The 13,307-nt window shown below is 39.7% G+C and overlaps 1 protein-coding gene across 1 annotated transcript in view; it reads right to left on the bottom strand.

The window, feature by feature from the left end:
- Positions 1 to 2,337: 2,337 nt before the first annotated feature.
- DOK6 (docking protein 6) overlaps positions 2,338 to 13,307 on the bottom strand; it is a 270,546-nt gene continuing 259,576 nt past the window's right edge. The window contains exon 8 of the mRNA XM_044426570.1: positions 2,338 to 3,823. Coding sequence (XP_044282505.1) covers positions 3,684 to 3,823 — 140 coding nt within the window. The 3' untranslated portion in view covers positions 2,338 to 3,683. The remainder of the gene's footprint in view (positions 3,824 to 13,307) is intronic.

Below are 13,307 nucleotides of genomic sequence, written 5' to 3'. Positions count from 1 at the left end.
TTGCGACGTGGCAATGGGTTGCTCTTCATGGCTCTGCAAAGGAAGTGGTGTATTCTGGGCAGTGGAAACACTGAGTGAGATAAAGGAAAAGTAAATGACACAGGCAGGGGTGGGGTGATTAATTCCATTAGATCACAGGGCAGCTTCATTCAGCAGCTGCTCACTGAGGTGTAGGAGCCTGCAATCTATTAGACTGCAGGAATGGCCGGGGAAGAAAACCCTCCCACCCTAAAGTATCGCTAAATGTTTAATCAAAGCAGCCATTTCTTTCACACCATTTATATAAAAAAAGACTTTTCTTCCATCCTTCAATTTGCAACAGATCAAACTTGGTCTTGTGGGTGCAGTGGGGAGAGGGAACAGACTCTGCCTCTTTTCTTTCCTGTGCTGGCCTGATAAAGTGATGAAAGGCAGGAAACAGTCTGTTTGCAGTGAATTTTCTTTCCTTCTCACTTTTGTTTTTACGAAGATGGTTCTCTACATATTCAGTATAATGACCTTTAGCAAGATGGAGGGATGCAGGGCTGAATGATTCCTTTTTCATATTTACTTTTAGGTTTTTGTTGTATCCAGACTGATTTTTAACATCTCATTTGACTGAAGTGGGCTTCATGTAAATCCCTTCAACAGAAAAAGCACTTAACATGTAAGTTTCTGTCTCTTAAGTCTATATGATTATTAGCTCAGGTCTTCCTCTAACAGTGACATCCTGAAGCCTGATTTTGAATTGCACATGCTCAGAGGTGCATAATGTAGCTGTAAGTGACAGGTCCAGGTGCAGCTACGAACAACTGGACTTGCGGAAGAGGACTTCCCCACCTTCTCATCCCCATGGCAGTCCCATCTCTCTTCCAGTGCTCTGAAAAGTGCTGCACAGGAGGTCAGGGGACCCTGTGGAATGGGCGACCAATCGGAGAAGGCAGACCTGTGCAAAGCAAGCCCGGGATCTTCCACGGGAAAAGCCCTCATGGCAGGCAGTGGATTGCAGATACCGCATGCAAGCCAAGGTGCAAGTCAGCTTTATAGAGCTGAATCCTGCAATTCAAACAGTTTCGGAGTTGATCTTAGTTAAGTTACAAGGGGATTCATTTGTTCATATCCCAACGTAGGTTGAATACTGCTACTTTTTTATGGGGAGCATCTAGCAGTGGAGATCCCATGGAACTGGATTGTGAGAAAGGGCTGAAAGGGGATCCTTTTAAATTTTCAGAATGTTCTTTAAATGATCGAGTGCCTGCAGTTCCGAAACTGCAGTGGGTGCTGAATGCTGCTGCAAGATCACTGGCAGGTGCCTGTTATTTGGAGTATGTACTTCCATTCTGAGTGGGGTTCAGAAACAAAGCAGACCAAAGTGCTGCTTAGCACCACTCAAGCCTCAATGAATTGGAATATGAATAATCCTGCTTGCCCTTAAAAACAGATAGGGGACCCTGTTCTACATCCCTTATCCTTCCAAAAATGGTTGGTGGATACACCAGTCCAGTTACATTGGGCTTTATTTTGCATCGTTCAGCCTGGGACCAGGTAACCCTGTCTCCTTATGTGAAGCTAGGCAATAAAGTCCCTTTAGGAGAACCTCCTTGGTACCCCTTTGCCATCTGAGCAGAGTAGGTAATCTCAGTGGAGGTACTCTGGGTTTGGAGTGCTCTTCCTGAAGGCCTGGCAGCACCCATGTTGGCACCCTTTTATTTCTCCAGGAATTTTACTGGGTTTTGCAGGGCATTTTCGTGTTGTTTTTAATTCCTGGTTTTGGGTCTTGTGACTTCCTGCAGCTGGTTCTTGTGTCTTTATAAGGTGACCTGGGAACATGCTTGAAAAACAGGTAAAATCATGATTATTTAATTAAAACACGCGCGCGCGCACACACACACACACACACACACACACAGGGCCTTCCAAGTTATAGACCAAGTCTCTTCCTGTTTAAGCAGGCTTTCAGTTTGGAATAGTTTTACAGCCTGAATGATGGATGGCATTTAGCTATTGTGGATGGTGTTTTACCATGTTGCTCTTTTTTGCTGCCTTATTATCTAATTGCTTTATTTTTTGGATGGCAGGCTCACTGGAAAAGCACCTTATAAATTTCAAAAAGCAGTTATTTATAGACAGCAGATATGGATCCAATTATGGCCAGGTTTGTCACAATATTTGAAATTCCTACACAATGGCAAAAGGCAATATTATTTGATACAGAGTTGAATAAATAGAATTTCCCCCAAAGCGTGCATTGCCATGGAATGTGTTGGGCTACAGCATTTCTTGAGGATATACTGCTCCCTAGCATTTATTTCTTCTCTTCCCCTCCCACCCACCCACCTTTCATGCTACCATTCATTTTTTCTGTTCGGCTTTGGGAAAGAACTACAACCCTTTGGCACCATGAGCCAATAAGAGTTCAACAGGATTCAAGTATCAGCTGTGTACAACTCAGATTCATGTGGTTGTCTTTTGTAAGAGGTCTGTTAGAAGGTCAACAGAACAAGGAGATATATTAATGTGAAATTTAATTGGGACTCATCTATGGCTGTACATAAGATCTAAGATGTAGCTTCATTAGACATTGGGAAAAGAAACCCAGAACAAACAAACAAACAAACAAATCATTGACAAAAACAGATCCATATTGTTAGCTACTAGACCAACAATAAGAGCTGAATTTGGAAATATACTTATTCTACCAGTCAAGCATCTTGTTCTATAAGACTATGGCCCATGAGTCTTCCATCCAGCAATGTGGCATCAATTCTCACCTATGCAGTATACAAAGTTAGAAGTATACTGAGTATAAATTCAGACTTCACAATTTAAGTATTATCTACAATGGGAAGACTTTGACAATGCCTTAAGGCACAGTCTTCCCTTGAAATTCATGATCACTGTTCCCAATGGGAGGCTGTGAATTTTTAGGTGCAGAATGCAAATAAGAGCAGAATCTGGGCATACAAATCCAGTGTGGGGAATATTCTAGGCAAATGACTTCTTTATACACAAAACAATCTAATTTCTGCAAGGCTACTAAGCATTGCCATGCCATCCCATTGACAGTATCTATCTATGTATCTATCTTGTATATTAACTGTAGTGATGAGAATCAGATAGTCAACAAGTCTTTCTCAGAACTGTAGTTCTAGCCTACAGTCCTAAAGTTATTCATGCATAATTTCCACTTGAGACCAATGGGGCTAAACTGTGCATAACTGGTGATAGGATTGCAACTGTCCTTCCAGAGTGCATTTTACAGCTTTTTTCATCTGCTAACATTTCTGTAAGAAGGAGCCCAGCTGGAAGGTTGATGCTTTGGACATAAAGGTGGTTACTGCCGTGGATGATCAAACTTGACTAGCCTCACACTGAAAATGCAATATTATGCTCAACCTCCCACAGCAGATTGTGGGTTAGGTTGTGGAGAAATCTGCACAGCATCAGGGGGAATTCTTTTTTTATTTCTCCTTTAAAAAATGGTCAAAATCAAATATTAAAATTTAAATAAATAAGAGACTTAGATTCTGCCTTGGGGAAGCAGTGATCCAAGCTTTCACCTTCACTGTTGCCAGCCTGGAGACTTATGTCCTTTGTTTTACTATGGATTGTCTTCTCTGAACACATATGAAAGGACGTGGCTTCCAGGAACTGCAGGCAGGTTCCACACTAGACTGTCTTTCTGCTCAGACACAAGACATGTGTCATTGGATGAGGCCTGAGCTGTAGCTGAATCCATAGCTGCTAGACAGGGACAGGTGCGGCTCATGCTCCTCACCCTGCTCTGAGGTGTAGCTGGGAAATGTCTGTGCACGAGCCACCTTCATTGAGCCGAGGCTGTGACCTGCAAGGGAGAAAGGAAGGAGAGGGAGGGTCCATTTTAACAGCTCCAAATCACAAAGAAACTGTATGTTCAAAAAGTACATCAACTTTCCCAAAGCACTCTTCTTGACTTAAAACAGTGTAGTAAGAAAAGGAGTGTGATATCTGAAGGCGAGAAAACTCTGCCACTCATCCAATGTATGACATCTTTTCTTAGATCTGTTTCTGACCCAGGCCTTCTGACCATTCTTTGCAGGCAAGCTATTATCTTTGTATATAATGTTTCAATCAGGGCTAAAGGCAAAGTGGAAGGTAAGTCGACTACTTGTACAGGTCCTTCTGGGTTTTTTTTTAATTATAAGATCAGTGGTAGTAAGTCCTAACCTTCTCCTGCAAACCATCCACACTTTTCTTAGAACAAAGTGCAGCCATATAACGTGGTATAATTTCACCTTTCTCTGAACAGAGCTGGAGCAAAGAGATCCATGGCAGCAAACCTGAATGAATTTGGACAGAAATATGAGCACTCAGCTTCCCTTCCATTCAGATAATAGAATTGGCAAAGGTTAAATTAGAACTGTTGAATTGGTAAATGTCTTGCAACTATCTTGGGAAAATACAGTGCGCCCAACAACCTTAGGAAAAAGTTTTCTTGAGTAATTTCTGCTTAAATCCTCTTTTACAAGCCAATCAAATCCATGGTGAGACCAATGAAAAAGCGTTGTGAACAGTAGCAACATGAAAGAAAATCAGTAATGGGACCAGGCAGTGATGCCACTGACTGCATTTCCAGTGACAATGTAATTATGAAACAATTGACTCTACTGCATGCAAAGAGAGAAGGCACATATAACCTCACGGTTTACAAGTTTCAGTTTCAAGAAGACCTTGTATTAAATCGCATTAAATGTAAACTGGCAGATGAGCAATGAATGTGAAGCTGTATACACATTTTTCAGTGGCTGCTGAGAAGCTCCTAACCGGTATTATTTATCCATGAGATTCTACATAATAAATTGATGGAGGCCCCTCACATTGCCCTATGTTGCCTCCTTCATGAAAAAAGTCAGACAACCTTCACTTTTGTGCTTATTATTTCAGATATGCCAGTGTCCTTCTGAAGATGTAAACCTTGTCCACATCTTACTCTGACTCTTTTAAGATTTCCCAGTGGACACCTGATGCTGACATTTTATTTGGGCTGTGAAAGTTCACAAGGAAACAAGGTAGCTTTTATTTCTCCACCTTTCCTGGTCACAGAGGCAGAAAATATATTAAAGAGACCAACTCAATTCATCACACAATGTTCTTTGCAGGCAAGTCATAATATCAAATAGAAATAAACCCTTAGATACTGCCTACAGGAATGCTCTAAACCAACCCTTCCCAACCTGGTGCTCTCTAGATTTTTTATACTTCAGCTACCATCAATTTCAGCCAGTATGACATGGTCAATAGTCAGGAAAGGGGGGGATTTTGGTCCAAACCTTCTGCAGGGCACAAGGCTTAGGAAGAATGTTCTAAATAATAGCAGTTAGAATAAACAATCTTTTGCAGAGCATAAGCCAAAGTAGTTAACAAGCTCAGAAGCTGAGTGATGTGTTTTTGCTTTTTGCCAAATAGAAAATCCAAACTCGGTTAACAGTGGATAGCAATGGAGGCATCAGAGAAAAAAAGCAAACAGCAGAGAGGTATCAGTATGGATCCAGTTCATAAATCATTGGATTTTCTAGATGACTGACAGGTTTAACTAGGTGGTGGACAGGCTCAATAGCCTGCACAATGCTTTCCCCCCATTTTCTGATTGCTGGATCACAGATGCATGGTTGTCCCTTGAGTACTGCAATATCTGCATGTTTCAAAGGGACCATCACAGATATCACACTAAATATAACACAAAATAATGCTTTCAGCCATTCAGCCTCCATCTTTGCTTTTCTATGCTTTGCTTTTTCTTGCTTTGCTTTCATCATGACAACAAAAGCCTAGGCAGAGAGAATCTGGCAGTGTAAATGTCCCACCAGCCACGTGTTTGCCAGAAGCATGGGGAAGATTTGCATGTGTCGGGGGCATGCCCAGATCTAGTAGAGTGAAAGCCTCCTTGTCTGCGTCCCCGAGCACATGCTAAATAATGGGCTAATGCTATAACATAATACTTTTCCTCCTACTGTAGTCAATGGGAAAAAAGTCATAGAAATTTTACAAAGGAAGGAGAAGAATTGTTCTGAGACTCCTCTTTCCACTTCCAAACTGCAAATTATTCCTTCATTGACAAAGAGTGAGATCTATAGTCTTTCATCCTTTCCAGTTCTAAGAGTGACTCATAGATTCCCTACCAGGACTTGTAGACTTTCTTCTTGAGCAGGTCCCAGTTCATACTGGAGAGAAATGCTGCAACCTTGTAATAGAGAGCTTGCAATTATTTAGAGCAAGAGTTAAATCCCAGAAGGATTTTTTTCTTCTGGCAGTCATTTATAAAGAATGCATATGACTGTTTTTCTACATGAGTTTCTGAGACAAATAGTTTATAGCTTGTCAAAAATTTAACAGGAATTAGAAATAGGATTTGAACTCCAATTAAGAACAACTTTTTTTGTCTGAAACTGAGATGCAAATGTTCTAATTGAACCTATTTTTAAATATGCGAAAGAAAAGGAATTTTATATAATACAGTGATTAACAGCAGAACACTGAATGGCTTCGGTCAAGCATATCTCTTTTCAACAGAGACCCAGATAGCAAAACATTCATTTTTGGACTACAAAAATTTGCAACTGTCTACAAGCTATGTATGTGGCATTAGACACCAATATTATACAAATGAGCTATTTTGAAAACATAAATGTAAAGTAAGTATAGCCTGTAAACAGAAGACATAAAAGTTCATGTTTAAAACTAATCTTAGCATACAAATGCACTGATAAACTGAGAAGCAAACATGGGGAGGCAAAAGTTGGTTTGATGGCATGACAAAAAGCAGAGCGATTTCTTACACAGGATCATCTGTGGAGTCATCTGAACTCGTCATCTGAACTCTGTCGTGGCATCTCAGCATGGTATGTTGGTTTTTTAAAAACTACAACAACAATCTATTCTATGGTTTCCATGTGTCAGCATGGACTTCAGAGACTGGTCCAGCCATCCAACATGGGACTGAATTTGAGATGTTCTGGTGATGCAATACATATCAGTGGGGAGATTGAGTAGGGGGAGTGGAAGCTATGCGGATGTAAAAACCATTTAATTGTCTGTCTGGCATATCCAGGCAAAAATCTGCACACAGAGACCATGCAGGGTTGTTTGTCATGCTATGTGAACCCAGCTGATGTGTAGGAACCATAAGGTTCCACAAGACACTTCGGTGTTTTTACTGCAAGAGGCTATCAGTTGAACACCCTTTGAAAATCCTTATGATTTGTGGTCATTCACAATCAGACATAACATAAAAAGAGAATGGACAGTACAATGGCAAATGCCATTCAATGTAAGCAAGTGCAGAGTGACCCATATTGGTGCAAAAAGATCCCTAACTTCACCTACATGTTCCTGAGACCTGAGTTGACCATGACTGACCAGGGAAGAAACCTTGGAGTTGGTGAATAGCTTAGTGACAACACTTCTACAAAAAAAGTCAATGGTTTATCAACCTGCATGTGTAATTAGGGCATGGTTAGGCTTGTTTAATGGTAAGGGGATGTTGAACTGAATAGTTGTCTTTCCTGTCATCCTTTCAACTCTCTCTGTGTTGTTCTCTGAAAATTTATCAAGACTATCATCAGTAGATAAAGGAAGATGGCCATCACAACACATTTATCTGAAGAGTTGTGCAGGATGTGCTATAAAAAGCAAGCAAGCTAGCTGGCTGTAAGAGCAAATGAACCAATGGGGAATTTGGATGGCTCTGATGTTATTAAGGAACTAAAAGGGTAACATTAACGGATCTTTGAAGATTAAGGCTGGGGCTGGTTTTACCGCTATTTCCTCACTTAGATCTCATTGAACTATGAAAATCATCCCTTTGATCAAGAAAAATTAATAAGACTGGCAACAGCTTTAGTTTTTTCCCCCTCTTCTAAGAAATTTCCATTGTCACTGAAAGTTTCTACATATTGGGTGCTTGGTGCAGAAATAGCACTGCTGATGTATTTGTGGCAAGCATGTTTTAGAAGTGCATCAAATACTATTTTGGGGGATATTCTTTCCATTGTAAAGAAATGTGATACCATAGAAAAGAGTTCTGTTGCTACTTAATTCCCTTTGGGAAGAACAAAACACCTATTTCTGGAAAATCAAGTATTATTGATGCTGCTATTAAGGACATTTAAAAACAACAAGCCTTTTACAGTTTGTTTACAAAGAAATATGGAAGTTTTCAGAGCAACATGGTTAGAAATGCAGTCCAGGGAATGCTGCATCCCCATCCAGTTCTAGATACTGATCCAGAATAAATTTTGAACTGCAGCTGTAGATGATATTTACTAAGATGTGAAATATGGAAAATAACTCAAATCTTTTCTTGAAAGATCAAAGAGTGACTTTCATGTGTGCGTGAGCCATGATGGATCACAAACATCAGTTAGAAAATGCTCACATTATTCAGACATAAGGGATGCTAATTTACAACAGAAGCAATTAATACATTCCATTTGGTGTTGAATCATCAGGTGGTTTTCTTACATAGTAAAGTTGCCCAGTGGAGAGTTAAGTCTTAAGAGTCCCAAATGATTTAGCTTTTCCTTGTAAAGAACATGTGCCCATCTCTTGGGCCTTCTAATGTCATGCTATCCATTAAACTTATGATGAGATCAGTTTGATTTTGTCTTATGAAAATTCAGAAGGCTCTCTGTTGATAGGTAGAGAAAGCTGTAGGATATCACAGTTAAACATACATGGGAGACACTGAACAGTTTTTTATTTCCACAAATAATATTCCTTTGGGGTTACATTCTCCCTATAGCTGGAAGGAAAGGAACAAGGGAATATGGCTGGGAAATTAGCAGAAAAGTGAAGTAGAGATATAAGATGCTCTTAGCTTTGGTTTTCTGTATGCATTTGTCTCTGTGATATCAGTTTTGAGGCTGCCAGGTATGTCATTTTTATGTTATATTGAATATCTTCCAATATTGTGGTAGGAAGGGTGATTTTAGTGATGTTAGATATTGTACTATGTTCCTTATTCCATATATGGGCCACTCCAAGATGTTTTGTTGCCTGAAGCAAAAACTCATATGTCCTCCCACCATTTCAAATACAGAGCTAAACTAGGCTTGGAAGTTGAATTTTATTTCAACAACAGAGACACTGGAGGACTGGAGGCTATTTCAGGGAATTCATATCAGCTTGTACAACACACACAGTTCTATCCACCAACAGAGGGGCAGGGCTGGGAGGAGAGTGACTGCTGCCTCCCCTTTCATTATCTGCTGCCTGAGATGGTTGCCTTCCTCTACTGCTAGGGCTGACAGAGGGTGCAATGGCAGTGGTTTAATCAGCTGGCATCATCCCATTATACCTGCCTTCCTCTTTTTCCACACATTAGTACATAGTTCAGTTCATTCCTCCACAAAGAATGCTCGTCTGCAAGCAAGACCAGGCAAGCTGTTGCTACTCCTATAGAACGAGCTGTACATCTCTCTTTTCTTTTCAAATTAGCTTTGACTACAACAATAGCAATTTTGCCTGGCTAATCTGAGGATCTGGGGTCACTCCCTCTGGCCCATCAAATCCCAGGGTTCCTTTGCCCTTCACTGTATTATCGAAGCTAAATTCTCAAATGCATGCACCATAGCATGTGTATACACTGAAATGTCACACCAGGCCAGCAAAGATTAAGGGATCAAAGTACTTCTTCAGCCTAAATGTTTTAAGGATCCCCCTTTGTGTTAGGAAAGGCAACACCAAGGAGATATTACCTATGCTGGTGTTGTTCTTTTAGGGTCAGTAGAGTCCAAGCTCTGGAATTATAACAAGAAATCATTATATGAATCAATAGATTGCTGATTTCATACCAAAAGAGATTTTGAAGACAATTTTGTTTAAAATCCTTGAAAATTAGCTCTGGAGTTAATTTTCAGAGGATTTAAAACAAAAACAGTAGACATCTCCTATGGGCACTAATGAATTATATTTTTATGTAGTCTACATTGCGTTGTCTTGCCATTCAGATTATAGTGCCATTGTGCACAGATTATTGTGCAATTTTCTAAAAAAAATCCTTTCTATATTTGTCTGTGTTATTATACACAGTCACTCACAACTGATGACAAATGGCAATGTAGATCAATGTAAACATACAGGTGTAATCTGGCCCTCCATACTTCTCTACCAGGGTTGACAGGTCAAATATTTATTATACAATGGAAACTGCAAAAAGTATATTGGTGGATCACAAGTAGAGACCAGGATGTTTTAGCTGGAAAACAGAGACTGGGCTGTTTTTCCTCTCTTCCTCAGTCCAACTGAGGCATCCCTTGCCCTTTTCTGCTATTGGGTTTCCTCTATAAGAGCTGTTATTTTTGGTGGAAAAGTAGGGTATGAACTGGTTAAATGGAAAACGACTGAATGAATGAATCAATGAATGAATGAAATCCAACTCCTTGGATTTGGGAGAAACAACAAATATTTGCACTTTAAGCAAGGTAACATATTTGTGTCTGCTCTAGCCCACTCATCACTTGGCTGGACGACTGGCAAGCATTTACTTGAATAACCCACAAACCAGCTATCTTCCTTCCTCCTCACCCCTACTCTAGCTTTGGTTTCTGTGAACTTTCTGTGACAGAGGTGTCTGTACTGTGACATGTGATTTGCAGGAAAGTGGGCATCGTTCAGCAAAGGAAGTGGTAGAGACTTTTTGTTGCCCTGTCTTGTCTCCACATTTGCTTAATCTGTAGCCCCCATTCCCACACAGACAGACCAAGGTGGTCGGCAGAGATATCATTGGTACTGTTGAAATATCAGCTGGTGCTCCATATATGTATTGTAAGGGCCTTGGACCAGAGACAGAGTACATAACCTAATCCCAGAGAAGAATGTTGATATTTTAAGCATTTTTAACTTAGAAGTAAGTCTTAGTGAAGCAAGTAGAGGCTTATTTAAGTGTTCATGTAAAATTGTTTATTCCTTCCCATCCAAGATGCACAAGGCATCATACAATAATCTATATACAAACATTTGCAATCACATGCATAGAAGTTGTTTTTTTTTTTAAAGACAAAACAGAAACCTAACCCTGAATCATTTTCACAACACAACACATAAACTTTCAATGAGTTTCCAAGACAACATTGTGAAGTTCATGCTGCTTGACAGATTGGACTGGAACTGGCTGGTGGAAGATATGCATTAAGCACTAATAGAAAAAAAAATCAGTTAAAAGTATCTCATGGTTCTCCCCAGACACTAATGGCTTCTCAAATGAAAAGATATTGCAAGGACTCAAAGTTTTTGTGAGTCCTTGAAATGATTTTCTTGCAGTCATAAATGGTTTTCCTCCAGTCTTTAGCTAGTGTTAGGAATTCTTAAGAGGAAGACATTGTTGAGTGATTTGTTTCAAACATGAGCAGCTAAGCAGACAGAGGATACAGGAATAAGTAAAGATGCAGCAGGTTTTTCGTTCCCCCTGCTTCCTCCTGCTTCACCGTTTAAATAACACACTTACATAAGAGAATTGAACGGGTGGTTCAGCACAAGGGTCAGTGAAGCCATAACAGCTTTTATAATTTTCAGTTTAATTTTGTCATCTGCAGGGATGCTCTTGTGCTGTACATGCCGCATCCCAAAGAGAAAAGTCACCATTGTTTCACTGAGTCTACAACCCCATATGCAAAGGAGATTAGGAATGAGTTTGTTCTTCTAGGCAACAGATACACGCAATCCTGAATTAACTGTAGCACAAGTGCTTCCCAACAGAGCACAGAGCTGGAGAACTCTAATATTTTGTGTGTGCTGATCATATTATTGAATGTTCTTATTTACACATGCCTGTTTACTCACATGTGCAGAAATGCATCAGACAAACCCCAAAATGTAAGAAAATTCCCTAGAGGTGTGGTGTGCACACAGCAAAGTGTGCACTGTCCTTCAGCAAATGGAGAAAAATAACTTGAAGACTGTGATCAACATAGATCAATACAAGCGGCAATTGTGATTTCAACTTTTTGTTCTGTACAGGCCAGAAATTTTATGCTGGTGTTTGCTGTTTTTATGAATGTTGTCTTGTTTTATTACTGAATCAGTTTTTATATAATTAATTTTATGGGGGTAAGCTATTTTGGGAGTGCTCTTGCCCTGGTAGGTGGCCTAGAAATATATTAAATACAGAATGTAAAATTTACCATGGAGCATTTTGCAGGAGAAGAGAATCCTTAGTATATCAAAGTGCGAGCATAAAAAGAGTATGCAATACCTAGTAACAATATTAAAGCATGAGAAAAATAGAAGCTAATTCGCATTTGCCAGATAGGGAGGATGCTAGTGAGGGAAAGACATGAGAGGACTGCATGAGGCACATGTAATTAATTAATTAATTAATAGCTTCCCTGCTATTAACTGTGCCTCTCCTGCTTGATAGCCTTCAAGTGTATTGACTTGGCTCCCTTTCCCAGAACAAAATGGATAATTCAGCTCAGGTGGTAGGGTGATGGCAACAAAAATATAAAACACAAACTATGCCAGTTCAATCATGGCTGAACTTCTCTACAACATTCACTTATAACAAAAAGGATACTGTATCTAAGAGCTAATGTTTAATGTAAGTATACAAATTCAGAAGAAACTAGAATTCAGGAAGGTAGCAGTTTGATTTGCGCTAGCAAGGGAATTTTGTTTCTGCAAACAGGAAAGCTTAAATCATGCTCTTCATTGCACTTGGAGAAGCAGTTCTCAACTCAATCTGCCGGGATGGGAAAGATTAGGATTTCAAAAAAAAAAAAAAAAAAAAAGGGATGCTTTTCTGGGGAATGTTCAGATCCTATTATGTTGGTTCACTGAATCAACTTCTTGGGGAAGTCTTGCTTAACAGTATTATTATTGTTAATAATAATAGCCTTTTATTTATGCCCCACCTCTCTTGTACTTGTGAAGAAAGAAGGTGGCTTACAGAGTCCTCTTCCACTCTATATTTCTGAGTTACTCAGAAAGAACCCTGTAGATATTTGCCTTAAGCATTACTGTATAAATGGGAATAGTCTCATTAAAATCAGCAGAATTTAAAGCTGGATCACAAACGTAAAACTGGATTTAGAAAAGTCAGCAGGATACCTGAGAATAAGTAAGAGGATTTACCCTGAGAGCCAGTGAGCTAAGAAAAACTTTTCAAAGGCAGAAAATTACACATAAGCACTTACTTCATTTGAAGAAGTACCTCTAGTCTAGTTTTTCTTCAGAAGGTCTCTGTCTGAGTTCTGCATATAGAGAAGGAAGTTCCCTATGTTTTGTGTAGACCTAAAGAAATTGATGTGTAAGTGTCTATCATGCTGCATATTTTGGTGCCATTCCTCAGTGTA

Source organism: Varanus komodoensis, unplaced genomic scaffold, assembly GCF_004798865.1.
Source record: "Varanus komodoensis strain SLA01 unplaced genomic scaffold, ASM479886v1 scaffold17, whole genome shotgun sequence".
NCBI classification, from domain to species: Eukaryota; Metazoa; Chordata; class Lepidosauria; order Squamata; family Varanidae; genus Varanus; species Varanus komodoensis.
This window is presented reverse-complemented; position numbering and strand designations above follow the sequence as displayed.